The sequence below is a fragment of the Neolamprologus brichardi genome, chromosome 9 (genome assembly GCF_056152115.1).
Source record: "Neolamprologus brichardi isolate AB-2024 chromosome 9, ASM5615211v1, whole genome shotgun sequence".
In the NCBI taxonomy this organism is placed as follows: domain Eukaryota; kingdom Metazoa; phylum Chordata; class Actinopteri; order Cichliformes; family Cichlidae; genus Neolamprologus; species Neolamprologus brichardi.
The window spans coordinates 35,382,499-35,410,423 of record NC_142112.1 but is presented as its reverse complement, the minus strand read 5'-3'; the positions used below and the strand labels follow the sequence as shown (position 1 = coordinate 35,410,423).

At 40.0% G+C, this 27,925-nt stretch overlaps 1 protein-coding gene across 1 annotated transcript; it reads left to right on the top strand.

Moving 5' to 3' along the window:
• Positions 1-564: 564 nt before the first annotated feature.
• LOC148101555 (uncharacterized) lies at positions 565-27,750 on the top strand. Its single transcript, XM_087846447.1, has 6 exons — positions 565-582; positions 3,523-4,119; positions 15,484-16,080; positions 26,320-26,916; positions 27,064-27,347; positions 27,513-27,750. Exons 1-6 carry the CDS (start codon positions 565-567, stop codon positions 27,748-27,750), a joined length of 2,331 nt encoding a protein of 776 aa, XP_087702573.1.
• The last annotated feature ends 175 nt before the right edge of the window (positions 27,751-27,925 follow it).

Here is a 27,925-nt window from a genome sequence, read left to right as displayed (position 1 = left end):
GTTTGTGGAAAACACAGGAGGAACTGTTCAGGCTGTTGCTGGGTGTGAATTGTTGATGGAGTCTTTAAACTTGTAGTTGCTGTTTTCCAGACTGAAGCAGAGTCGTTAGCTGAAAACCGGTTTTAGAGGTTCATTCAGGACACCTTCTCAGGCTCTTACAGCCTTACCTGTATCATAACAAAGTGTATAAACCCCAATCCACCTTTAACATGGTCCTTCTCCCAAACCTTCAAATAGGACTTTCTGGCCCTGTCATAGTAAAGGGCTGCTTAGAATATTAGAGCCAATGTCACAAAGTTCCTCCTGAAGTATAAGTGAGTGAGAGAGTTTCCTCACTTTGCAGCACAACACGTCTCACAAGATTTCTACAAGCAATCAGAGTGAAATTTGTACTTTGTGTTGTCAGATGAACATATGAGACACTTTGACTCTTCACTGCAGTGTGGAGCCTAACAAAGATCTGTTTTGTGTCCCAGCTGATCAGCAGGAGGAGAAGAGTCTGACGGAGCAGCAGAGGAACATTTTCAGCCATCTGGACTCAGCTGAGTCACTACAGAGGAAACAATGAGCTCAACACAGAAGGTGAGGAAAATATCACAGTTTCACCAAATAATCAGTCACGTCTAAAACTCTCATACTCCCAACCTGTTATATGACTGTGTTGTATATTATTATATATTTTTAAATTGTGTTTACAAACATTAAGAAGTCACAAGCAATTATTGTTCTTTAATATTATTATTAGTTGTAGTAGTGATATTAATTAAATTTTCAATTCAATTCAGTGTTATTTATACAGCACCAAATCACAACAATAGTTGCCCCAAGGTGCTTCTTTTCTTTTCTTTTCTTATTTTCTTTTCTAAATGTACTTGTATATTGTTCACATGTTGAAATAAATTACCAATCAATCAATATTGTAATGTGGATCCTACAATAATACATACAGACGAAAAACCCAACAATCATATGACCCCCTATGAGCAAGCACGTTGGTGACAGTGAGAAGGAAAAACTCCCTTTTAACAGGATGAAACCTCCAGCAGAATAACAGAGGGGCGGGGCCATCTGCAGAGAGCAGTTAGGATAAAAGACATGCTGTGGAAGTACATTATTATTATTATTATTATTATTATTGTTATTATTCTGATTACTATTAATAATATTATTTTTATTGGTATTATTGTTGTTCGAACAGACTTAATATTGGTTTATCGCTGCAAAAAACACGTTCAAAGCACCACAACGGTAGCCCGATATCAGGCAGTAAACACATTAAGTGTGTATAGTTTCCCTTATTTGAGTTTTTTTGCTCATACAAATTGAAATGCGATTAATATAGATTGAAAATGAATGACATTTAATCGCCTTTAATCAAAAATGAATCCAATGTTTTCTACAGTGAAACGTTTGAACAGTCATGAATTATTTTTGATTCGTTGCACCGCTATAAAAATATCTAATAGGAAACAGCAACGGGACATATAAAAAAAAAGTATAGATCTGGTAAACATTTATTACTTTTCTGAGTGTGTTAGCATGCTAGTCTTAATATTTGTGTACAGCAGGAGGGATGGGGGAGGGAAATCCTTGAAAGAGTAGTTGTCAATCAGCTAACAGATCATCTGCAGAGGAATGGTTTATTTGAAGAGTTTCAGTCAGGTTTCAGAGCTCATTACAGCACAGAAACAGCTTTAGTGAAGGTTACAAATGATCTTCTTATGGCCTCTGACAGTGGACTCATCTCTGTGCTTGTCCTTCTTGACCTTAGTGCAGCATTCGATACTGTTGACCATAATGTCCTATTAGAGCGATTAGAACATGCTGTAGGTATTACAGGTACTGCACTGCAGTGGTTTGTATCATATCTATCTAATAGACTCCAATTTGTGCATGTAAATGGAGAGTCCTCTTCACACACTGAGGTTAATTATGGAGTTCCACAGGGTTCAGTGCTAGGACCAATTCTGTTTACATTATACATGCTTCCCTTAGGCAGCATCATTAGAAGACATAGCATACATTTTCACTGCTATGCAGATGACACCCAGCTCTATCTGTCCATGAAGCCAGATAACACACACCAATTAGTTAAACTGCAGGAATGTCTTAAAGACATTAAGACCTGGATGGCCGCTAACTTTCTGCTTCTCAACTCAGATAAAACTGAGGTCATTGTACTCGGCGCTGAAAAGCTTAGAAATATGGTATCTAACCAGATTCTTACTCTGGATGGCATTACCTTGGCCTCCAGTAACACTGTGAGGAACCTTGGAGTCATTTTTGACCAGGATATGTCCTTCAACGCACATATTAAACAAATATGTAAGACTGCGTTCTTCCATTTGCGCAACATCTCTAAAATTAGAAATATCCTGTCTCAGAGTGACGCTGAAAAGCTAGTTCATGCATTTATTACTTCCAGGCTGGACTACTGCAATTCATTATTATCAGGATGTCCAAAAAACTCACTGAAAAGCCTTCAGTTAATCCAAAATGCTGCAGCAAGAGTACTGACAGGGACTAGAAAGAGAGAGCATATTTCTCCTGTTTTGGCTTCCCTTCATTGGCTTCCTGTTAAATCCAGAATTGAATTCAAAATCCTTCTCCTCACATACAAGGTCTTAAATAATCAGGCCCCATCTTATCTTAATGACCTTGTAGTACCATATCACCCTATTAGAGCACTTCGCTCCCGCTCTGCAGGCCTACTTGTTTTTCCTAGAGTATTTAAAAGTAGAATGGGAGGGAGAGCCTTCAGTTTTCAGGCCCCTCTTCTGTGGAACCAGCTTCCAGTTTGGATTCGGGAGACAGACACTATCTCTACTTTTAAGATTAGGCTTAAAAGTTTCCTTTTTGCTAAAGCATATAGTTAGGGCTGGACCAGGTGACCCTGAATCCTCCCTTAGTTATGCTGCAATAGATGTAGGCTGCCGGGGGATTCCCATGATGCACTGAGTTTTTCCTTTCCAGTCACCTTTCTCGCTCACTATGTATTAACAGACCTCTCTGCACTGAATCATATCTGTTATTAACCTCTGTCTCTCTTCCACAGCATGTCTTTTATCCTGTCTTCCTTCTCTCACCCAAACCGGTCGCAGCAGATGGCCGCCCCTCCCTGAGCCTGGTTCTGCCGGAGGGTTCTTCCTGTTAAAAGGGAGTTTTTCGTTCCCACTGTCGCCAAAGTGCTTGCTCATAGGGGGTCATATGATTGTTGGGCTTTTCTCTGTATCTATGAAGCGCCTTGAGGCGACTTTTGTTGTGATTTGGCGCTATATAAATAAATTGAATTGAATGGCCATGATTTTAGAGTGTTTGAACAGTCATGACTTGTTTTTAGCACCAGGTTGGATGTAATGTGTTTCTACTACCAGCAGGTGGGGATCAGAGACCTTTAAGGTATTTGGTGCCACACTCCACCTTCAGGTTTAAAACTAGTGTTAATGGAGGTAGTTTGAAGGTTGAGTTTGTCCCACGACTGCATTTCACTCACTGCCTCTGTTTGTATCTCTGTCACTGCAGGACCAACATGGAGCAAGAAGTCAGCGCTCTCAGGAGGCCGACAAACCTCACAGAAGAAAGGGAGAGAAAATATACACCTGTGATGATTGTGGGAAGGATTTTGCTGAGAAGTCTACACTAAAACGTCATCAGGTCATCCACACTGGAGAGAAACCGTTCAGCTGTGACTTGTGTGGAAAGACTTTTTCCTTGAAGGATTCCCTAAAAAAACACCAACTCATCCACAGTGGAGTTAAAGCGTACAGCTGTGATCAGTGTGGCAGAGCTTTTACTCAAAGTAGCCACTTACAGAGGCATCTAGTTACCCACTCTGGAATGAAGGCACACAGCTGTGAGATTTGTGGAAAAACCTTCAGCCAGATAGGGAACCGAAATACACACCTACGCATTCACACTGGACATGATGTGTACTGCTGTGATCAGTGTGGCAGACAGTGTACAACCAACATGCAGTTACAACGCCACATGTTTACCCACACTGAGGAACGACCTTATGAATGTGACCTTTGTGAGAAGACTTTTAAATCTCCACGTCACCTGAAACAACACCAACCGATCCATACCAGAAAGAGACTCTACAAGTGCAGTTACTGTGAGGTATGTATTTATATTTTTATCTTTATCTGTGTTAACTGAAACAGTAAAATTTAATTGGACGGCTGCAGAGATGCTCTTTCTTTCAGGCGACGTTCAGGATAAAAATGTTGAAGGACTGACTTACACTGTCTTTGTGTCTTTGTTTAGAAGCAGAGTGACACAGATGGATCCAGTTCTCAACCCTGTCATCACTGTGGTGGTGGGAAAGACTTTCGTTGTGACCTCTGTGGAAAAACTTTCAGTTGGCAAGCCTCCCTAAAAAGACATCAACGTAGACACAGTAGAGACAAACTGAAATACTGCAAAGAATGTGGGAGAAGCTTCACCACACCAACTGAGTTAAAACGCCATGAACTGATTCACAGTGGGGTTAAAAAGCACCTCTGTGATCAGTGTGGGTCATCCTTCACATCTAAAGGTGGGCTTAAATCACACAAACGAGTCCACACAGGAGAGAAACCATACAAGTGCAGACACTGTGACAAAAGCTTCTCACATTCAGGTAATCGTATTTTTCATGAATGTGCACACATGGAAGGAAACTACAGCTGTGACCAGTGTGACAAGAGCTTCAGGAATCTCAGTTCATACTCCAAACACAAACGATCCCACGTTACTAATAAACTGTTTCACTGTTACCAATGTGCCCAAACATTCACTTCATTATCTGCTCTGTGCAAACATCAGCGTGATCACTCAGGGCTGAAATCACTCCCATCACTGGATCACAGTGAATCTGAAGAGACAGAAAGATCCTGTGGTTTCAGTGTCAGACTTAAAACCCTTGAGATCAGGCTCCACAGAGTTCAGATCTAATCTCCTGTAAACATCTGATTAAAATGTTCCACTGGATGGATGGATGTATAATTTCTTTTTCTGAAGGTTGCTCTCTTCCTGTTTCTGCCAGTGCTGACTGCACAGATGTAATATAGATCCATGTCACTGTTTGGAAGTATCAGAGAACTGCTGATGCTGTAAAGTTGCTGGTCAGTCTGATGGGCTGTTGTGTTGTTGTTGGTGATGCTGGATGAAGGGCTGGTGGACCAGGTGAGCTCAGGTTGATCCCGTCTGAGCTGCAGGTGATCCTTTGTCCTACTTGTTGGAGATTAACTTTACGGACTGGAGCTGGAAAAAATCTAAGAATAAAAAAAACAAAAAATATATATTTCTAAAGAAGTCAGAAAGAAATTTTCCTTTTGTGTTCATTTCATGTTAACATGATTTAATTTATCAAAAATCATGTAAACATGGTGAATGGACTGCTGAGGACTGGGGCAAAGTCATATTCTCAGATGAAGCCTCTTTCCGATTGTTTGGGGCATCTGGAAAAAGGCTTGTGCAGAGAAGAAAAGGTGAGCGCTACCATCAGTCCTGTGTCATGCCAACAGTAAAGCATCCTGAGACCATTCATGTGTGGGGTTGCTTCTCATCCAAGGGAGTGGGCTCACAATTTTGCCCCAAAACACAGCCATGAATAAAGAATGGTACCAAAACACCCTCGAACAGAGAGCTAAAGATTAAAAATGCCCAAGGCGAAGCACTCAAAAGTCTGGCTGTCCTTCACAGCATCTGATGAAGCACCTGGTGATGCATAGCGTTTTTGTAAAAGCTAGAAAATGCACCGTATTTTATAGCTTGCTGCAAGACCTCACACCGAGCTCATCTACTGCGGATGTGGTGCCTGTTATCGGACATGGAGTTAGCAACATCCCCCAAGAACCCGAAGAGTGGAGTCCTGGCCTCTAGCCCTGCCAGTGTAGCACCGGTTCCAACCAAAGGAGTTATGTTGTATCAACAGAAAAGGCTAACTTGGTTATCATTTTGCAGAAAAAAAAGAGACTGCTAAAAATAAAAAAACACAAGAGGTTTTTGTACAAAGTTTGTGTTTTCCATTCTTTAACCTCCAGTTTTTGGGTCTGCTCTAACGAACACGCCGGTGCTCCCCGCCGTGAAATACGGTTAAAACTGTATGATTGTAAGATTGTAAGCAGTGTTGGTCAAGTTACTTGACAAAAGTAATCAGTAACTAATTACTGATTACTTCCCCCAAAAAGTAATCCCGTTACTTTACTGATTACTTATTATCAAAAGTAATTAATTACTTAGTTACTTTTTAAAAACACAATTTACAACCTGAATAGGTGATAAAGCAATAGATCTTTTAGCCCAATTCTACTTTTTCTACATAATCCATCATATAAAATGTAATCAAATGGAAAAGTCTCTTTTTAAAACTTGTTTTATTAGTTTTAATCTTTTAACTTTATGCATCAAGCAAAAATTTATTTATATGCAACATTCTCTGACTTGAAGAAATTTGTTGAACATTTAAACCTATTTTCTGCACATTCCAGCACATAAAATAAAATAGTTTTTGTTTTTACACTCAGTCTTTCAAATAGATGCAAGACTATTTGAAAGCAGAAAATAAATAAAATTAAAGACTCAGCAGTCCTGTTGCTCTATTTTCACCTGTAAAGCAGGAGTGGGGTAGGCGCAGGTTTACCCTGGTGCAGGTGTGCTGCAGAGGTCAGTGAAAGAATCCACGAGTTTCTCTGTGAATTTCCAATAACGTGGTAGCGCACTCGGTGCTTGCTTGGAAGTTTAGGGGGTTTTTTTCCGCTGTAAAAAGAAGTTTTCTTCCCATGCACAACGGACACAAATGTTTTTGTCACTTTTTATGGAATCAAACTCAAAGTAAGGTCAGTACTTCCACACTTTAAACACTGCATGCTCATACTCTCTCAGCACTCGATATATGATCCATTGTTGACCTGCACACAGCTGTTGTCACAAACGTCGCACTTGCTTACGTCACTGTCATGAGACATTCTCGCAAAAAATCAAAGTTTTAGTAACGCGGTAACGCAGCGTTCCTACAGGAAAGTAACGGAAATCTAATTACCATTTTTGCAATAGTAATCCCTTACTTTACTCGTTACTTGAAAAAAGTAATCGGATTACGCGTTACTGCCCATCTCTAATTGTAAGTGGGAGACAGGATGAAAACAGGACATCCCCTACAATGAACGACTGACCACAGCAGGAATATTCCTCCCACATGGCTTCATATGTGTTGTTCAATTACCTGTTTACAAGTTGGCGACACCCCTTAAGAAATATCAGCAAACAGTGGCTGAGTCCACCACATGTCCACAAGTCCACACCTCCACCAAATTAACAAAATGTAAGTGGAACACTTTCAGGGACCTACCACTCCAGTAGATAGCTTGCTGAGATTTTGTTGTCACAACTTCTTTCTGTTTATTATTATATATATAATATTTATATATTTTACAGAAATCATGTAATTCTTGAATCTTATGGAACTGCCATAACGAATTAATTAAATACACCCTTAAATAATGAATTAAACATGGCAATAATTAATTACATAAATATTTATGACACATGTAATTAATTAATTATTGAATCTGTTCTGTTATTACTAAAAGTTTTAAAATGTATCACTAAAATATCATTCTCAGTCAGTTGTTATTCATTATGTGTTTACAGCATCCTCTGTGGTTGCTCCAAGTAATGCACTTTAGAAACGCCTTTATTTTGAAAAAAAAAACCAACTAACCCTAACCATAACCCTATTGAACAGGAAGTCCGCTCAGTCGAGCAAAGCAAGTGAGCAATAGTGATGGTAAATTCGATTCCTTTTACTGAATCGAGTTTTAAGGAGTCATGCACCAAAGTGAATCGGGTTCTTTGAGTCATTTGATTCACTAAGTCAGTTGACCATAGAGTGGAAAAAATGTACATTTTCACTCAAACTTAATTTGTTTCTCTTTTCATGTATATCCTACTGCTAAGATGAGTGATTCTATAAGAAAACAACTATTTTATAGAGCAAAAAAAGAGCAAAAAAATTTCTAAAGGGAATATTTATTTTGTTTATTTTTATTTTCCTTAAATGTCTCAAATATATATATGTGTGTGTACTTTTTTTTTTTTTTCTAAACATCCACTGAGCTGTGAGCCAGGGGGCGGTAATGCGCCTTAACATTGGTTGCCAACCAAGAAGAAGAAGAAGCTCTAAGCCAGGAGGGAGGAGGTGAGCGAGTCCTGAGTGATTCGCATTATCTATAAGCTGAGGCTGGTGAAAAGGGTCTAATTGCAAGGCTCAAGAAAGTAATTAATTAAGTCTTGACCAGGGGTCAGCAACCTTTAACACCCAAAGAGCCATTTGGACCCGGTTTCTACGCAAAAGAAAACACTGGGAGCCGCAAATACTTTTTAACATCTAAAATGAAGATAACACTGTATATATTGTTTTTTACTTTTATGCTTTGTGTGAACAAATAAAGTGTATTGCTTATTAAATCCATGAAGTGCTACAGAGAAAATTACATTTTATTTATGTAATTAACACATTTTGAACTCTTAAAGAAATATAACAAAAGGAAAAACACCCAGCTGAAATAAAATGATCCATGTAGCAAACAGAAACTGTTGTGAGCCGCCACCCCTTGGGCTTTTGGAGCCTTGACCTGGCATTTAAAAGATATTGGAAAAAAAAGCACTATGTTGCTAAAAGAAAAAGAAAAATAGATATTGCCTAAATATGTATTTTACCTGGTTAATGTGTGTGGCGGGGCGTGGTCTGCAGCGCCGCTGCAATTAAAAAACTAGTTTCAAGTTTTATTTTTCAAGTTTTATTTGTCATATGCAAGTTAGCACAGGGTCAACATTGCAATGAAATGTGTTTGACGAGCAGCAGTCACTCAGCAGCATGATACAGTACAGAAAATATAATAAAATATAATAAAATAAAATATAAAAATATAAAAATAGTAAGGAGCTAAATATTAGAGAGACATGGTAAAAGAGAAAAGATGACTAAATATATATGTATCTATAAATATAAATATATGTACACTAGTGATTAAATAAGAAAATCTTGAAAAGAAATATGACGCGAGGGCAGATGGGATATTGCACAGGAATGAGCAGCAGAAAATTACAGTATTGCACTTTAAATATAAATATCAATGACAATAAAGTGAAGTGACCAGTGCAGATTAAACAGAGTACTTGTGAAGCTGCAGGGTAGCTTCTGAGTGCTGTGTTGTGTGTGTTTAAGTGTTGTGGTTGAGGTGTCGTACGGCTTGGTGGTAAAAACTGTTTTTAAGTCTTGTAGTCCGAGCAGACAGACTCCTGTAACGTCTGCCAGATGGTAACAAGGAGAACAGCTGATGTGCTGGGTGGCTGTGGTCCTTGATGATGCTGTGTGCTTTACGGAGGCATCGCTGGAGATAAATGTCCTGAATGGCAGGAAGCCTCGTGCCAGTGATGTGCTCTGCTGCGTTCACCACCCTCTGTAGTGCTTTACGGCTGCTGGCAGAGCAGCTTCCGTACCAAACTGTGATGCAGCTCGTCAGCAAGCTCTCAATTGCACACCTGTAAAAATTTGAGGTGATGTTGGCGTTCATGCTAAACTTCCTCAGCCTCCTCAGGAAGTAAAGCCGCTGGCGAGCTTTCCTGATAGCAGTGTCTGTGTGAAGGGTCCAGGAGAAGTCCTCGGTGATGTTGACTCCAAGGAACTTGAAGCTGCTGACCCTTTCGACCTTGACACCGTTGATGTGGATGGGCTGGTGTTCTCTGACTGGTCATTTCCGGTAGTCCACTATCATCTCTCTAGTTTTGCTGATGTTGAGAGTCAGGTTATTTTCCAGGCACCACTCGTACAGTGCCATCACCTCCTCTCTATAGGCCGTCTCATCATTGCCTGTGATGAGGCCTATGATGGTTGTGTCATCAGCAAACTTGATGATGGTGTTGGACTCGTGTTTAGCAACACAGTTGTGTGTGAACAGGGAATATAGGAGGGGGCTAAGCACACAACCCTGTGGCGTACCTGTGTTTAAGATGAGTGATGAGGAGGTGTGCTTACCAACTCTCACCACCTGGGGCCTGTTTGTGAGGAAGTTTAGAATCCATCTGCAGATTGGTGTTCCCAGCCCAAGGTCGACGAGCTTCGTGGCAAGTTTCGAGGGGATGATGGTGTTAAACGCAGAGCTGTAGTCGATGAAGAGCATCCTTGCATATGTATTCCCTTTTTCCAGGTGAGTGAGGGTGGTGTGCGTTGCCAGGGCGATGGCATCCTCTGTGGCTCTGTTTGTCTGATAGGCAAACTGAAGAGGGTCCAGTGTGTCAGGGAGGGAGGAGCAGATGTGACCTTTGACCAGCCGCTCCAGGCACTTCATGATGACGGATGTCAGTACAACAGGACGGTAGTCATTCAGACAGGAGACCACTGATTTTTTGGGAACGGGAATGATGGTGGATGCTTTGAGGGACGTGGGGACCACTGACTGCCTCAGGGAGAGGTTGAAGATGTTGGTGAACACCTCTGCCAGCTCGTCTGCACACACTCTGAGTAGCCGGCCTGGGATGCCGTCTGGTCCTGGAGCTTTGTGAGGATTTACCTTTTTAAAGGTCCATCTCACAGCTTCTGTTCTCAGAGTTAAAGTTGCAGCCTCACTGTCCTCCTGAGGGTAGAGGATCTGCTCTCTGTTGTCTGCATCAAAACGAGCATAGAAGTTGTTGAGCTCATCTGCGAGAGATGCAGTGGGCTGAACACTGACTGTGTTGACCTTCTTGTAGTCAGTGATGCAGCGCAGTCCATTCCACAGTCGCCTGGTGTCAAAGCTGTGGTAGCTGGACTCCATTTTGTCCCTGTAGTCCTTTCTGGCCTTTTTTATGGACTTTTGGAGGTCATACCTGGCTGCTTTATAAGCATCAGCATCCCCAGAGTTGAAGGCAGAGGTCCGCACTTTTAGCTTGGCGCGAACGTCTTTATTTACCCAGGGTTTCTGATTTGGATATATGCGGACAGTGGTTTTTGTGATGATATCATCCATGCACTTTCCAATATATCCAATGACAGAGTCTGTGAGTTCAGTTTAGTTTAAGGTGTCCTGCATATGTGATATATATTTTTCCCTATATGAAGTCATTCTTTTTTGAACAAAACTTGAAACAGAGCCAATAAATCTTTCAGTCATTTCTACTCCCCCCCCCCCCCCCCCCCAATCCTACATGCATACTGCCCTTTAGGGCTAAGCCCTGGGTGTATGTGATGTCTGCCTCCGCCTCTGCTGAGAGATATGGAGCCAGCGAGGAATAGAGGAGGTTCTATTGTGTGGGAGTATTTTGAGTTGCTTTTGGTCAATCGGGTGGGTTTTCCAGCTTTGTGTTCTTGTTGTTTGCTTTTGTTTTGTGCGTGTTTATTTTGAAAACGGGAAAACTTAAAATGTCAAAAATCTGCTTTTCATAATATAAATATCATGAAATAACTTTAGAAAAACTTCCACTTGACTCTTTACGTTTAATGTTATTAAAATATAAATTTGATTTTTTGAATAATCTTAAAATGTTAGTCTGCCAAATGTGCAGCAATTTAATTTATTTATTCTCTTTAGCTGATATTTTTCAATATAAAGGAAATAAAGGAGATTATAATGAATCAAGCATTTCTGTTCTTTTAGTTCCAAAGTGGGAGTTTTCTCACTGTAAAGACTCGAGTTCAGTGTTGACTGTGTGCTCTGTGTTCTCGAACTCCTGAATGCGCTGGGTTGTTCAGTTTTCCAGCAAAACAAAATTTGTGTTCAAGCATTATTTGCTAATTTCCATCGAGCTCCTCCTCACCTGCTGTGCATCTGTGTTCAGCAGCCTTTCCTCTGTGTTTCTCAGGTTTTGTATTTCAAATAGTACTAGTATTTTAAAAGGTAATAAAATCTTTCATCAGTTTCATAAACTTTAACCCTGTATTAGTGTTATTGTTTTCGAAACTCACCTGTAATGTTTTCTGTCAGTGGTGTATGTTTAACATCACTGTGGCTTCTGTGAATCTGTTCTGTTTTATTGTTTCTAAACTTTTACGTTGTCTATTTACAGCCTTTGGTTAGAGAAGTGCTTTTAGCTGCTTATCGGAGGAGAATGTACTTCCTGAACAAAAATGACCCCTAGAGGCTGAAGATAGTAATGCATATATCATGTTTTAGATTTTTCGTTTCTGTTTATGCATTACAGTAAAATGTTTAGGAAGTTGTGGGGATAAAAACAAACACTTCAGTCAACTCACACTTGGACCCTGAAATGTGTGAAGATCTAAATATTTATCAAAGTCAGATTTATAATATGTGATGTATAACTGTGTTTTATAGGGAAAACAAAAACAAGGTTGAGTATGGAGAGAAATAACAGAATAACAGAGACTAATGAAATATTACACAGACATAAAGAATCCCATTTTTAAAATCAGTCACTCCTGTTAAAAGATATTATTGGAATATGTTTACAAATCTCTAAATAACATTTACCCTGCAATAACACAACTTGGAAACTCCCATTGTAAATTAGTGCTATATATAAAAGGAAATACATACATGAACTAATAAAAAAATAAAATACAATTTCATAACATTAATATAACCACTAAGGAAACCTAAAATCATCAAAACAACTTCGCCAGTACAATAAAATACCCTGAAATTGATCAGAAACTGAACTGATGACTTCCTACTTAGATATTTGTTTCAGTTCAGTGATGGTGGATTATAACCTCCATTCAAATCATTCAAATCATTAAAAAAAGAGAAAACTATTGAACATGTTATATTACACTGTGAGAAGGTAACTGATCCAAAACCTCAGTAACATAAAAATGAAACTGGATCTTATTGATTTACAGCAAAAGGACTCAAGAAGTGAAAGTTATCAGCCCTTATTCCAGTTTTTAAAAGAGAATAAATTGTTTGGGAGGATGTGAGGGTCGATGTTCCAGTTCACACTCCACACCAGTTGGTGGCGGTAATGCACCATGTTGTTGTTTGACAACCACCAATAAACAATAGAAAGAAGAAGAAGAGGGCGGAGCAAAGTGAGGACGCTCCACGAGAGGAGGTGTTTGCACAGAGAGCTGCTTCTTCATTCAAAGAGAATAAAGTAGTACCAACGTTTGGATCGATATCTGCATCGATCTGCCCACCCTTGTCTCCTGGTTCGTAGCTGAGATCAGCGTGAACCACGTGGGTCTCTGCTCCCTGATCTGTTTCCTGTGTTTGGAAAGAGTTCCAGCTTCATCACGGAGTTTCTCTCGGTTTGTGGGCTCATCTAAAGGTAAGCACCGAGCTAACTTTACTGTGAGTTCAGTTCATGTTGAGTTTAGCTCCTGAATGAGGTCTTCTGCTGCTCTCCTCGGTGTCTGTTCACAGTTTATTGTGAACACGTTGAGAGAAGAGTGAGAGAGTGTTTGGAGAAAAACACCAACTAATCATTAGCTCAGCATGCTAGGAGAAGTTGGAGCAGAAAAGTCTTTTCATTGTCCCTGCAGCTGTTTTTCTGCCTGCACCAAACCTCTACAGCCTCATTTCTATTTGAAGTGATAACAGGAAATGGATGAGAGCGATCTGCTGCAGTATCAGGGTCACAATAAACTTTATTGTCCAGCTGCTGTGGATGAACACATGAGAGGAAGTGAACTCCTACAAAGTGTCATTTTAATGAGTGTGGCTGCTGTAAAGTGATGCACAGGAAGATGTTAACAAAAACTAATGAAACAGAGATGAAAGTAAACAGTGTTCATATTTGAAAGCACAGAGAATAAAAATATATTGTGGTGGTTAATGTGCAGCTCTTGGTGATTTTGGAGAAGAATAGGACTTTATGACTTTCTGGCCCTGTCATAGTAAAGGGCTGCTTAGAATATTAGAGCCAATGTCACAAAGTTCCTCCTGAAGTATAAGTGAGTGAGAGAGTTTCCTCACTTTGCAGCACAACACGTCTCACAAGATTTCTACAAGCAATCAGAGTGAAATTTGTACTTTGTGTTGTCAGATGAACATATGAGACACTTTGACTCTTCAGTGCAGTGTGGAGCCTAACAAAGATCTGTTTTGTGTCCCAGCTGATCAGCAGGAGGAGAAGAGTCTGACGGAGCAGCAGAGGAACATTTTCAGCCATCTGGACTCAGCTGAGTCACTACAGAGGAAACAATGAGCTCAACACAGAAGGTGAGGAAAATATCACAGTTTCACCAAATAATCAGCAGGGCTCGCAAAATTTTAATATTCCCTGGTAGCCTTTCGGGCAGGGACTTTTTGGTAGCCCAAAATAAATTTAAGTAGCCCCAATAAAAAAGAGAGCAATTTTTTGGTTGATGTTTTGTTTCCTGTTTTGTTTCCATTACAATATTATACATTAAAGTATAATATTGTAATGGAAATAAAACATTAATCAAAAAAACACAAATTACAACATTGTATAAAAATTACAATCATCAACTCAAATACTTGGTTCTAACTGAACAGAAATTTCTATGAACTTGTAAGAACTGTGTAGAACATGAATCAGTCTGTGTCAGATCCTGAATTTGAAATTTCCACCTAAGTCACAGGTAAGAGGCAAGAGGAACCAACATCTAGGCCATTTGCTTTTTGAAGTTTGCAAAAACTGATAAATTGTGCCAGTGGTAGTTCACTCTTTGCAACATTGTACGCTGTTCTAAACAGATTTTTCAGGTTTATTTTTAGTATGTTATTTGCAATTGGTGTTTGTTCTGGGAAAGATTTTGCAGACTGAGCAATAATGCATTTCTTGAGGGAAAACCAACAACACACCCGGCAGAACATCATGTTATTTACACGGGTGCACATAAGTGGTCCGCATGTGCGCATTCGCTGTCAAAATAAAAGACGCGCACCAGATAAGAAGTTGCAACGCGCGTTTGCGTCCATATAAAAGGCAGTGTTTTTGTCCGCTAGAGTGGGATTTTCACGACACATTCTGCACCACATCTCTGTGCGTTCATCATTTGTTTGAAGCCAGCTCACCTCCTGCAGCCACTTTTCCGAGAATACGCGCTTCTTTTGTGGTTCGGACTCCTTCTGACATTTCTTTGGAGGTGGAGGAACACCAAAGTAATTGCTTAGAGGAGCTTCTTCGACATCTTTAAGAGTTCTAAACAAATGTCTGTCCTCCTCCAGAAAATCTTATGTACGCAAACACGCATTGCAACTTCTTATCTTGTGCGTGTTTTTTAAAAAAGTATAGACCTGGTAAACATTTATTACTTTTCTGAGTGTGTTAGCATGCTAGTCTTAATATTTGTCTACTGCAGGAAGGATGGGCAGGATTTTAGAGTGTTTGAACAGTCATGAATTATTTTTAACACCAGGTTGGATGTAATGTGTTTCTACTACCAGCAGGTGGGGACAAGAGACCTTTAAGGTGTTTGGTGCCACACTCCACCTTCAGGTTTAAAACTAGTGTTAATGGAGGGAGTTTGAAGGTTGAGTTTGTTCCACGACTGCATTTCACTCACTGCCTCTGTTTGTATCTCTGTCACTGCAGGACCAACATGGAGCGAGAAGTCAGCGCTCTCAGGAGGCCGACAAACCTCACGGAAGAAAGAGAGAGAAAACATACACCTGTGACGAGTGTGGGAAGGAGTTTACTGTGAAGGCTGAACTAAAACGTCATCAGGTCATCCACACTGGAGAGAGACCGTTCAGCTGTGACTTGTGTGGAAAATCTTTTTCCTGGGAGCGTTCCCTAAAACAACACCAACTCATCCACAGTGGAGTTAAAGCGTACAGCTGTGATCAGTGTGGCAGAACTTTTACTCAAAGGAGCCACTTACAGAATCATCTAGTTACCCACTCTGGAATTAAGGCATACAGCTGTGACATCTGTGGAAAAATGTTCAGCCACATAAGGAGCCGAAATACACACCTAAACATTCACACCAGACATTATGTGTACTGCTGTGAACAGTGTGATAAACAGTTTATAACGGGCACACACTTACAACAACACATGTTTACCCACACTGAGGAGAGACCTTATAAATGTGACCTGTGTGAGAAGACTTTTAAAGCTCCACGTTACCTGAGGCAACACCAACAGATCCACACCAGAAAGAGACTCTACAAGTGCAGTTACTGTGAGGTATGTATTTATATTTTTATCTTGTCATTTTAGTCTGACTGTTTGGAACAACTCTGCTCATTAAACTGTGTTAGCATGTTAGCAATTCTACTGCATGGAAAAGTAGCTCTGAGTGATTATTCAGATTTTCATTTCAGTTATGATTTTTGTTTACAGAATCATGAAAAACTAAAAGTTTTGAAAACTAATATGATAATGTTATGTAATGTTCAGGCAGTTTCCTGGTATATAATGATATTGTTATTATTTCAGCATAAATGGCCTTTTGTTTACAAATCCTGATTCCTCTGTCAGGAACACATGTAATAAAATAAAACACAAATGAAAATAAGCTCAAAACCAAACCATTCAGTAATCTTCTCTTATGGTTAACAGTTGTATCGTTACATAATGGTATTGTAATATTGTAGCAGTAGTATCATTGCTTGTTTTTAACTTTAGTAGTTTTAGACATTAGTGTTAAAATACTCATTTAATATTATAATTGCAGTGTCATGGGGGTAGTAGTATTTGTCTGTAGTATGTGTCCCATTCAGCTGAGTGTTTTAACTGCACAGTTACATTGTTATTAATGCAGTATTAAATTAGTATTACTGCAGTGTTACATTAGGAGTTTAGCACTGTGTTGGTACCCTGCAAATATTAGCATAGTAGTACTTTAGTGTAACTCAGATGTTGTTGTAACATGAAATAAGTATTACTGTAGTATTATGATGGTAGTATTGTAGTTATTGCAGCCCAGTAAACTGAGTGTGTTAACTGAAACAGTAAAATGTAATTGGACGTCTGCAGAGATGCTCTTTATTTCAGGCGACGTTCAGGATAAAAATGTTGAAGGACTGACTTACACTGTCTTTGTGTCTTTGTTTAGAGGAAGGGCGACACAGATGGATCCAGTTCTCAACCCTGTCATCACTGTGGTGGTGGGAAAGGGTTTCGTTGTGACCTTTGTGGAAAAACTTTCAGTTGGCAAGCCGCCCTAAAAACACATCAACATAGACATACTGGAGACAAACTAAAATACTGCAAAGAATGTGGGAGAAGCTTCACCACATCAAGTTACTTAAAACGTCATGAACTCATTCACAGTGGGGTTAAAAAGCACCTCTGTGATCAGTGTGGGTCATCTTTCATCACTGCAGTCACCCTTAAAAGACACAAACGAGTCCACACAGGAGAGAAACCATACAAGTGCAGACACTGTGAAAAAAGCTTCTCACATTCAGGTAGTCGTAACAAGCATGAACGTGCACACATGGAAGGAAACTACAGCTGTGACCAGTGTGACAAGAGCTTCAGGAATCTCAGATCATACTCCGAACACAAACGATCCCACGTTACTAATAAACTGTTTCACTGTTACCAATGTGCCAAAACATTCACCTCATTGTCTGCTCTGTGCAAACATCAGCGTGATCACTCAGGGCTGAAATCACTCCCATCACTGGATCACAGTGAATCTAAAGAGACAGAAAGATCCTCTGGTTTCAGTGTCAGACTTAAAACCCTTGAGATCCGGCTCCACAGAGTTCAGATGCTAACAATGCTAACAATGAGTGCACTGAAATGTGGTGCAAGTCATTGCTAATAAACAAGCTAGCTGAGAAGAAATGTCCACATTTATATTCTGAGGATATTATTATTGTAGTGGCTAGGAGTAAATGTCAGACGTGCATATCATTCACGTGAAGGGGGCACTGATCGTTCAGAGCATCACACCATCACACCATCAGCGGGTGGTTAGGAGCCAAATTGCAGTTTGCTGAATTTTGGGGGATGCTTTCCGATGGATCTCTGGACATCACAAAAGTCGAGCAGGAAATCATTGACATTGTGTCTGTCCAGCAAAGGAGAGTTTACCTCTGACTTTCTTGGACTGATTAAACTGGGTGTTGACCGCACCGCATAGGGATGAACTTGTGAGACTTCTTGAGGACACAGGCTTGGATGACTGGACAACAAAGTTGGTCGCTGCGTGCACAAACGAGGCTGCTATCAACGTGGCTATGTCCAATGGCGTTGTGCCAAAACTCCGGCAACTTGCTACAGTTGGAGACTCCCTTGTGCACATTCTGTGCACAGCACACACACTGGAAGATTGCTTAAAATCAGTTGATCACAAGGATCCTTACCGTGAGACGTTTAATCACTGTGTGGTCAAGCTGCTGCCGTTTTATTTGTAAAAAAAAAATTAAAAAAATGCTACACTGAAGAAGCTGTGTGAAGAAAATGGGCTCCCCTTTGTAAAACTGGGTAAGTCTCATAATACATGGAGGGATGAAGACCACCTGCCAGCCATTATAATGCAACTGGCTACAAGTGATAACAGTGACTTGTAGCATATCTGCAATAGAGAGTTTTCAATGCGTACTAAAAACGGTCTCCTGGGACTCACCTGAGTAGCTCACTAAAAAAGTTATGTGCACCCCTGGTTAGAGTCTGACAGCTGCTGGTAAGAATGACCTGCAGTAACGCTCCTTCCTACACTGTGGGTGTAGAAGTCTACTGCTGAACGAGCTGCTCAGTGCTTGTACCGTCTCATGCAGAGGTGGGAGGTGTTGTCCATGATGGATGTGAGCTTAGACCAGCGGTCCGTCATTTGTTTCGTACCAGGTCGCAAGAGTTGAGGCTCGGGCATGAAATTTATGGTTTTCAGAGTTTTTAATCATTAACTCAGTTCCCCTGCGACTTCTCCCATGTGTTATGAATAAATTTCAAATGCTTACACGTTACCATTAGCGGCCAGAGAGCATTAAGAGGCAGAGAGGAGGATGTTACTCTGTTGTTGGCCCATTTTCAGAAGGAGGCTTCTAATAAAGTTAGTGAATACAGGTTTATTGTTATATTTACAAAATACCACAGTTTTTGTCTTGGTCATATCATTTTATTCTTTTGTATTTATCTGCAACACCTTAAATGTCTGTCTGGGAAAATATGTTTTGACATTAAACTGGTCCATGGCCCAAAAAAGGTTGGGGACCGCTGGCTTAATACATGATAGACACCAAATACACAACAAACTCAAAACGCTGCGTCAAATGACCCAGAACCATGACAATGACATCTATATCGTCTATATCTATACATAGTGTTGCAATGCTACGAAGGAACCGCAGTGTTTGGAGGAGTTAAGCATGCCAGCTAACATTAAAATTCTGATTCAAAAGTTTATATTTAAACTGAGAGAAAAATGAAACGGGATCTTCAAGAGGACTGGCCAACGAGCATGTTTCCCAGATTTTGGAAAACAAATGAAGTTTCAGCTGTGCAAAGGGTCATAGCAAAATGTTTGTTCTGTAAACTGTATGAAGGAAAACCCTGCCAACAGTACAGCGCAGTATTGTAAAACGGTATGTAGTAGTGTTCACTTGCATGACAAGCAGAGCCGTGCACCTTGAAGGGATTACTTTTTAGATACTAACTCATGTTGAATGCAACATCACAAAGTTATTGCTTGTCATGAAGTGAAAACCAGCTCTCCCTCCAGGACTATTTGACAAAAAAAGACTTTTTACTCCTAAAAGAAGGTGGGAACAAATCCAGTACATTTCAGACCTCTCTGGAAACTGTGGATTTGAGAATATTTACCATTGCTACAAGAATGACAGAAATGGATAAAAATGAAAAGTTGTTTTGTGCCTGGAGATGTTGTCATGGTTAGATCCCAATGTAAAAACCTCGAGGGTCTTGGGTATTCTGAAAAAATTATAACAACCTTTGCAGATAAGAAAGGTCTTGTACGTGTAGTTCGTTTTCACACAAAAACAAACGTGATTGAAAAACCTGTAACAAAAATTACTTTTGTTATGTGAATCTACAAACTGATGAACTAGATTACTGGTAGAATGATGTATGAATGAAACATGGTTTGCCCTCTTATGCATATTGTATTAATGTATCATGACTTATTATGGCTCCTTTAAGTTAAAAACCACTCCTGCATGTTTTAGTAATAAAATCTTTGATCAGCTTCATAAATTGTAACACTGCTCATTTTAAGTGTTTTTCATTTAGTGCAACAGCTGGATATTAAACTCATAATCAACATAAGCAGCTGTTTGTTTTCATTAGTGTGTTTTCACTATGTTGACAAAACACAGCATAAAATACTTAATATAACCATGAGATGTGATTTGAGAAGTATTTTGTATATTGTGTAGGAAAAGCTGCACTGTACCGTAAAGCTGAGCATCAAAGTCAGTGTCCAGCCAGAGACGTCTACCTCAGATAAAAATGACATATTAGATATAAAAAATAACTGAAATGGCTGAAACTTTAATCCCAATGTAAAACAGAAAAAAGTTCCTCCATCCCTTTAACTGTGTTTTGTTCTGTACTGTGTCATAAATCTAGAGTGTGAACAAGAGTCTGATACATGAAAACACCCATTCAAAGGCATTGTGTAGTGCAGATTAGTGTGTGTTAGTCAGATGACTTCCAAACACAAATCTAAAGCAGGTTTTCCATCTATGAAAGTTCCTGTTCTGATGAGTCAAGAGAGAAAATTATTTCAGCTGCTAGTTCAATTCCAGCTTCTTTGGTTTTGTTGTTTAAGTCTTTTCAAGTTTCTATCAGTGCAGTTTGGGAATATTGGAAAAAAATATTCGTTGACAGGAAAGAACCAGCGGGGAAGATCTGAGAATATCAGGAACAACGTGAGCGTTCAAAGCTGTCATAGAAAATGTTTTTAGTTTAGGGTCAAAAACATATATGAAAAAAATCTAAAGTAAACCATACTCATTAAACTCAACATATTATTACTGCTTTGAGAATTACATGGAAAAAATAATAACAGACGAAGGAAAACCTAAACTGGAAACAGCTAAACAAAGGATCAAGTGAAACATGGAGAACATAGCAAAAAGCTGACAACCAGGAACAAGGAGCATGAGACAACACTGAGGAGGAAATGCAGAGTGAAACACCGGGATGACAAACGAACGATCCGACAGGGAGCAGAAGGAAATACAGCAAATATACACAAAGAGGACAATGAGAGGATGGAGAACAGGTGGGAACACAGCTTTGATTAATCAGACGTGACGAGGCGGGGAGCAGAGCTGAAGACGTGACACAAGACACAGACTGTCAAAGTAAAAGAGGAAATACAAGACAGACACAGAGACGCAGTCTCAACACTGAGACATGGAAACATGAGAATAGGTGAGGTGAGCCGCAGGAAGAGAACAGAAACCAGGAACAATCAGAGTTGGGTCGAGTATCCAAAAATTGTACTCACGTAAGAGTAGCATTACTTTAAAATATTATTACTCAAGTAAAAGTGAAAAGTAGTCGTCAAAAAAGTTACTCAAGTAAGAGTAAAAAAGTACTTGGCGAAAAGACTACTCAAGTACCGAGTAACTGTTTGAAATGTCCGATTTATTTTTTAAATAAATGTTATCAGACAAACAAAAATAAATAAATATACAAATGTTACCATTTTCAAAAGGAATATATGTAAAAACATCAACAAAATAAGGCACAACAATTCTAATTTCCAGATTTTAGTTTTTCACAACATAAAGCTTTTTTCACCAATACCTACAGTAAATAATATAAATATATAAACAGTGCAAATAATTTCCAGCGACAAGATATGATGTAAACTTTATATTCATTTTTGCTCCAAATGGCACAGCAGCCTCAGAGAAAACATTAGAACGAGGCATCTTCAACATATGTACATACAAGTCAGCTCAGTTTACCATAAATTGTATGGGTGTGCATCTATTTCTGCATATTTAGCAAAAATGTGCCATTTCTTCACTCAGTGAGGTGATGGTTAAGCTTCAGCAGCAGTTTGCTCTCAAGATTCTTTCTGTGAAGCTGTGACTGTTTAGCAGTGAACAGGAGTCCTGCATGACTGAGAAGTCCTTCACAAGCTCCAGATGCCGGAAGAGCTGTATTGACTTTGATCGACAGCTTCTTGATGTGAGGAAAGCCATGCAATAGATCCACACCTCCAGTGAATGGACATGAAAGGTACCTCTCCAGCCCTGCTTCTGGCTTTCCTGACCCCATGGATCCACCATCTTCATCGAATAGGCCGCTGTTTGTGCTGACCTCATCCAGCTCTGTGTCTAGTTGATGTCTGATGAAGTGAAGACCTGTGGAAAGATGTAAGGTTTTCAAAATAATTAGGTCTGGTGATTATAGTGCTGTATACACTGCCAAGCTGCAGATGTTTGTTTGGAGCTAGCCTCCAAAAGCTGGCCATACACTGTGCAACTTTTGGCCCATTTTGAGCCGATTTTTCAGTTGCGCAACTGTTTTGGGGATCAGCCTTAATCGTGTGTGCATCGTGTCGTATACATGGGGTAACAAAAAGCAGTTAACACCTCACGACCAGCTCACAATCATCAATCGTATGGTCACATGATAATCAAACCTGTTTGAGATCCTGTCGCCCCTCAACGCAGCCTCTCACACTGCGCATGCACAAACACAGAAATGAAAGAGAAAAGGTGGAGCAGCACGGCAGTGCAGCGTGTGATCTCGACACAAGAGATGGAGGCACAACTTGTAGGATGAGGCAAGCTCATCTGAGTACGTAAGCGTAGAGCTGCCACCCAGGCAAAAGAAAAATAGAGCTATATCATGTTATAACGTGAAAAGTTTATTGTTCTAACAATATACTTTTCATGTTCGTGCAATATACCTTTCACGTTTGAACAATATAATATTTATATTGTACGAACGTGATAATTATGTATATTGTAATAACTTTTTACTTTCTACTTTTTAATAAGAGAAAAAATTGTTTGGGAGGATTTGAGGGTCGACGTTCCAGTTCACACTCCACACCAGTTGGTGGCGGTAATGCACCATTATGTTGTTTGACAACCGCCAATAAACGATGTAAAGAAGACGACGCGCCTTCCGGGATGACAGACGGAGCTATTTTTTCATCCAAAGCCAGTAAAAGAGTGAATTTGGATGATAAAACAAACTAAACCGACGTTTGGATCGATTTCTGCATCGATCTGCCCACCCTTGTCTCCTGGATCGTAGCTGAGATCAGCGTGAACCACGTGGGTCTCTGCTCCCTGATCTGTTTCCTGTTTGGAAAGAGTTCCAGCTTCATCACGGAGTTTCTCTCGGTTTGTGGGCTCATCTAAAGGTAAGCACCGAGCTAACTTTACTGTGAGTTCAGTTCATGTTGAGTTTAGCTCCTGAATGAGGTCTTCTGCTGCTCTCCTCGGTGTCTGTTCACAGTTTATTGTGAACACGTTGAGAGAAGAGTGAGAGAGTGTTTGGAGAAAAACACCAACTAATCATTAGCTCAGCATGCTGGGAGAAGTTGGAGCAGAAAAGTCTTTTCATTGTCCCTGCAGCTGTTTTTCTGCATGCACCAAACCTCTACAGCCTCATTTCTATTTGAAGTGATAACAGGAAATGGATGAGAGCGATCTGCTGCAGTATCAGGGTCACAATAAACTTTATTGTCCAGCTGCTGTGGATGAACACATGAGAGGAAGTGAACTCCTACAAAGTGTCATTTTAATGAGTGTGGCTGCTGTAAAGTGATGCACAGGAAGATGTTAACAAAAACTAATGAAACAGAGATGAAAGTAAACAGTGTTCATATTTGAAAGCACAGAGAATAAAAATATATTGTGGTGGTTAATGTGCAGCTCTTGGTGATTTGGAAGAAGAATGTTTTTAATCATGTTGTGGATTGAATGTTGGGTTTTATTTCATTTTGTCTACAGAAGTTTTTCCCACTTGTGATCGTTCAGATTGATTTGTTGGGTTGACTTGAATCATGTGAAAGTTTAAAGCTGCACTTCCCCCAAAAAGAATAAAGTATAATCGTGAAGAATGTAAAAATGTCTTCCTGTGTCAAACACAGCTGCAGTCAAAGCAGGAAGGAAAGCACTGAAACCACTGATCAAAGCTCATGATCAAAGATTGCTGATCAATGGCCATGAGTACCATTCACAAAGAGTTGGGGAGTCGCTGTAAGCGATCAGTGGTTGTTGATCAATGTTCATGAGAATTTCCATATTAATGGTCAATAACTGACCTCCCAGCCCATTGTTCCTTCAGTGGTGCTCGTTTCAGTCATTATGTAAATGTACTGTTGAAGATTGGGGAAACCTGCAGTCAGCTGAAACTGAAGAAGTCACTTGGATGAGTGACGAAACGTTTCTCCTACTGCAAAAGCTACGTCCAGATGAACAGAATCAAACTTTGGGGAATGGTGGAGTTTGGAGAGTGGCACCATGGGGGCTGGAGAGACTTGTGAAGTGGTGATCAGGTGTGGGCCCTGTTATTATGAATGGTTGGGGTGGGGGGTGGAACTGGGGGGCTGAAGGTGTGGAAAGTGTTGGGTGGGGGAGTAACAGGTTTGTCCCTGTTTGTGGAAACCACACGAGGAGCTGTTCAGGCTGTTGCTGGGTGTGAATTGTTGATGGAGTCTTTAAACTTGTAGTTGCTGTTTCCAGACTGAAGCAGAGTCGTTAGCTGAAAACTGGTTTTAGAGGTTCATTCAGGACACCTTCTCAGGCTCTTACAGCCTTACCTGTATCATAACAAAGTGTATAAACCCCAATCCACCTTTAACATGGTCCTTCTCCCAAACCTTCAAATAGGACTTTCTGGCCCTGTCATAGTAAAGGGCTGCTTAGAATATTAGAGCCAATGTCACAAAGTTCCTCCTGAAGTATAAGTGAGTGAGAGAGTTTCCTCACTTTGCAGCACAACACGTCTCACAAGATTTCTACAAGCAATCAGAGTGAAATTTGTACTTTGTGTTGTCAGATGAACATATGAGACACTTTGACTCTTCAGTGCAGTGTGGAGCCTAACAAAGATCTGTTTTGTGTCCCAGCTGATCAGCAGGAGGAGAAGAGTCTGACGGAGCAGCAGAGGAACATTTTCAGCCATCTGGACTCAGCTGAGTCACTGCAGAGGAAACAATGAGCTCAACACAGAAGGTGAGGAAAATATCACAGTTTCACCAAATAATCAGTCACGTCTAAAACTCTGATGCTCCCAACCTGTTATATGACTGTGTTGCATTTTATTATGTATTTTTAAATTGTGTTTACAACCATTAAGAAGTCACAAGCAATTATTATTCTTTATTATTAGTAGTAGTATTAATTACATTTTCAATTCAGTGTTACTTATACAGCACCAAATCACAACAACAGTCGCATCAAGGTGCTTTGTATTGTAATGTGGATCCTACAATAATACATACAGAGAAAAACCCAACAATCATATGACCTCCTATGAGCAAGCACTTTGGCGACAGTGGGAAGGAAAAACTCCCTTTTAACAGGAAGGAGGAGAAAAACCCAAAATTAAATTGGAGACACTACAGTTACCGAAAGTTCTGGGCGGGTGGGGAGTGCCAAACATAGAAAATTATGTTCTTTCAATACAAGCGAGGATTCTTTCTCCCTGGATACATGAACATTCTGATCTACCATGGCTAAATATTGAGGAAGTATTATGTAAACTATCCTCACCTTTTAACTTTCTATGGAAATGCCTAAATTGAGATTCACAGAATCTACAGAAAATGCAAAATGTTGTGATCTATATCGTTGTCGGAACGATAAGTGTATTATATGGGGATATGGGACTTTGGTCATACTGCACAGCCCTACCCTCAAATGCCTTAAAACAAAACTAAAAAGCCTGTTTTATAATTGTAAGGATTAGTTTGTGTGTTCTTAGGGAACTTTTCCAGGAAAAAGACTTTCCACACAAATATATATATATATATATATATATATATATATATATATATATATATATATATATATAGTGTGTATATATACTTATATATATATATATGTAGGGACTAAAAGTAAAAAATTCCTAAGGTTACAATCAGACTATGACATTTTCCTTCACTGAAACAAGCTAGTAGCTGATACTTTTGATTTATTATCGTTTAATAAATTAGAAAATTATAAAAAATATATAAAACAGTGTGTACCTTACTACTCTGACTGTGTTAGCATGCTAGCATTACTATTAGTCTACAGCAGGAGGGATGGGCAGGATTTTAGAGTGTTTGAACAGTCATTATTATTTTTAACACCAGGTTGGATGTAATGTGTTAGAACTACCAGCAGGTGGGGACAAGAGACCTTTAAGGTGTTTGGTGCCACACTCCACCTTCAGGTTTAAAACTAGTGTTAATGGAGGGAGTTTGAAGGTTGAGTTTGTTCCACGACTGCATTTCACTCACTGCCTCTGTTTGTATCTCTGTCACTGCAGGACCAACGTGGAGCGAGAAGTCAGCGCTCTCAGGAGGCCGACAAACCTCACAGAAGAAAGAGAGAGAAAACATACAGCTGTGACGAGTGTGGGAAGGATTTTACTTTGAAGGATTCACTAAAACAGCATCAGGTCATCCACACTGGAGAGAAACCGTTCAGCTGTGATTTGTGTGGAAAGTCTTTTTCCTGGAAAAGTTCCCTAAGAACACACAAACTCATACACAGTGGAGTTAAAGCGTACAGCTGTGATCAGTGTGGCAGAGCTTTTACTCAAAGAATCAGCTTACAGAATCATCTAGTTACCCACTCTGGAATTAAGGCATACAGCTGTGACATTTGTGGGAAAATGTTCAGCCACATAGAGAGCCGAAATATACACCTACGCATTCACACCAGACATGATGTGTACTGCTGTGATCAGTGTGGCAGACAGTGTACAACCAACAGGCAGTTACAACGCCACATGTTGACCCACACTGAGGAACGACCTTATAAATGTGACCTTTGTGAGAAGACTTTTAAATCTCCACGTCACCTGAAACAACACCAACAGATCCACACCAGAAAGAGACTCTACAAGTGCAGTTACTGTGAGGTATGTATTTTTATTTTTATCTTTATCTGTGTTAACTGAAACAGTAAAATGTAATACGACGTCTGCAGAGATGCTCTTTCTTTAAGGCGACGTTCAGGATAAAGATGTTGAAGGACTGATTTACACTGTCTTTGTGCCTTTGTTTAGAAGCAGAGCGACACAGATGGATCCAGTTCTCAACCCTGTCATCACTGTGGTGGTGGGAAAGACTTTCGTTGTGACCTCTGTGGAAAAACTTTCAGTTGGCAAGGCTCCCTAAAAAGACATCAACGTAGACACAGTATAGACAAACTGAAATACTGCAAAGAATGTGGGAGAAGCTTCACCACACTAACTGAGTTAAAACGACATGAACTGATTCACAGTGGGGTTAAAAAGCACCTCTGTGAACAGTGTGGGTCATCCTTCACATCTAAAGGTGGGCTTAAATCACACAAACGAGTCCACACAGGAGAGAAACCATACAAGTGCAGACACTGTGAAAAAAGCTTCTCACACTCATATGGTCGTAACAAGCATGAACATACACACATGGAAGGAAACTACAGCTGTGACCAGTGTGACAAGAGCTTCAGGAATCTCAGTTCATACTCCGAACACAAACGATCCCACGTTACTAATAAACTGTTTCACTGTTACCAATGTGCCCAAACATTCACTTCATTATCTGCTCTGTGCAAACATCAGCGTGATCACTCAGGGCTGAAATCACTCCCATCACTGGATCACAGTGAATCTGAAGAGACAGAAAGATCCTCTGGTTTCAGTGTCAGACTTAAAACCCTTGAGATCAGGCTCCACAGAGTTCAGATCAAATCTCCTGTAAAGATCTGATGAAAATGTTCCACTGGATGGATGTATAATCTCTTTTTCTGAAGGTTGCTCTCTTCCTGTTTCTGCGAGTGCTGACTGCACAGATGTAATATAGATCCATGTCACTGTTTGGAAGTATCAGAGAACTGCTGATGCTGTAAAGCTGCTGCTCAGTCTGATGGGCTGTTGTGTTGTT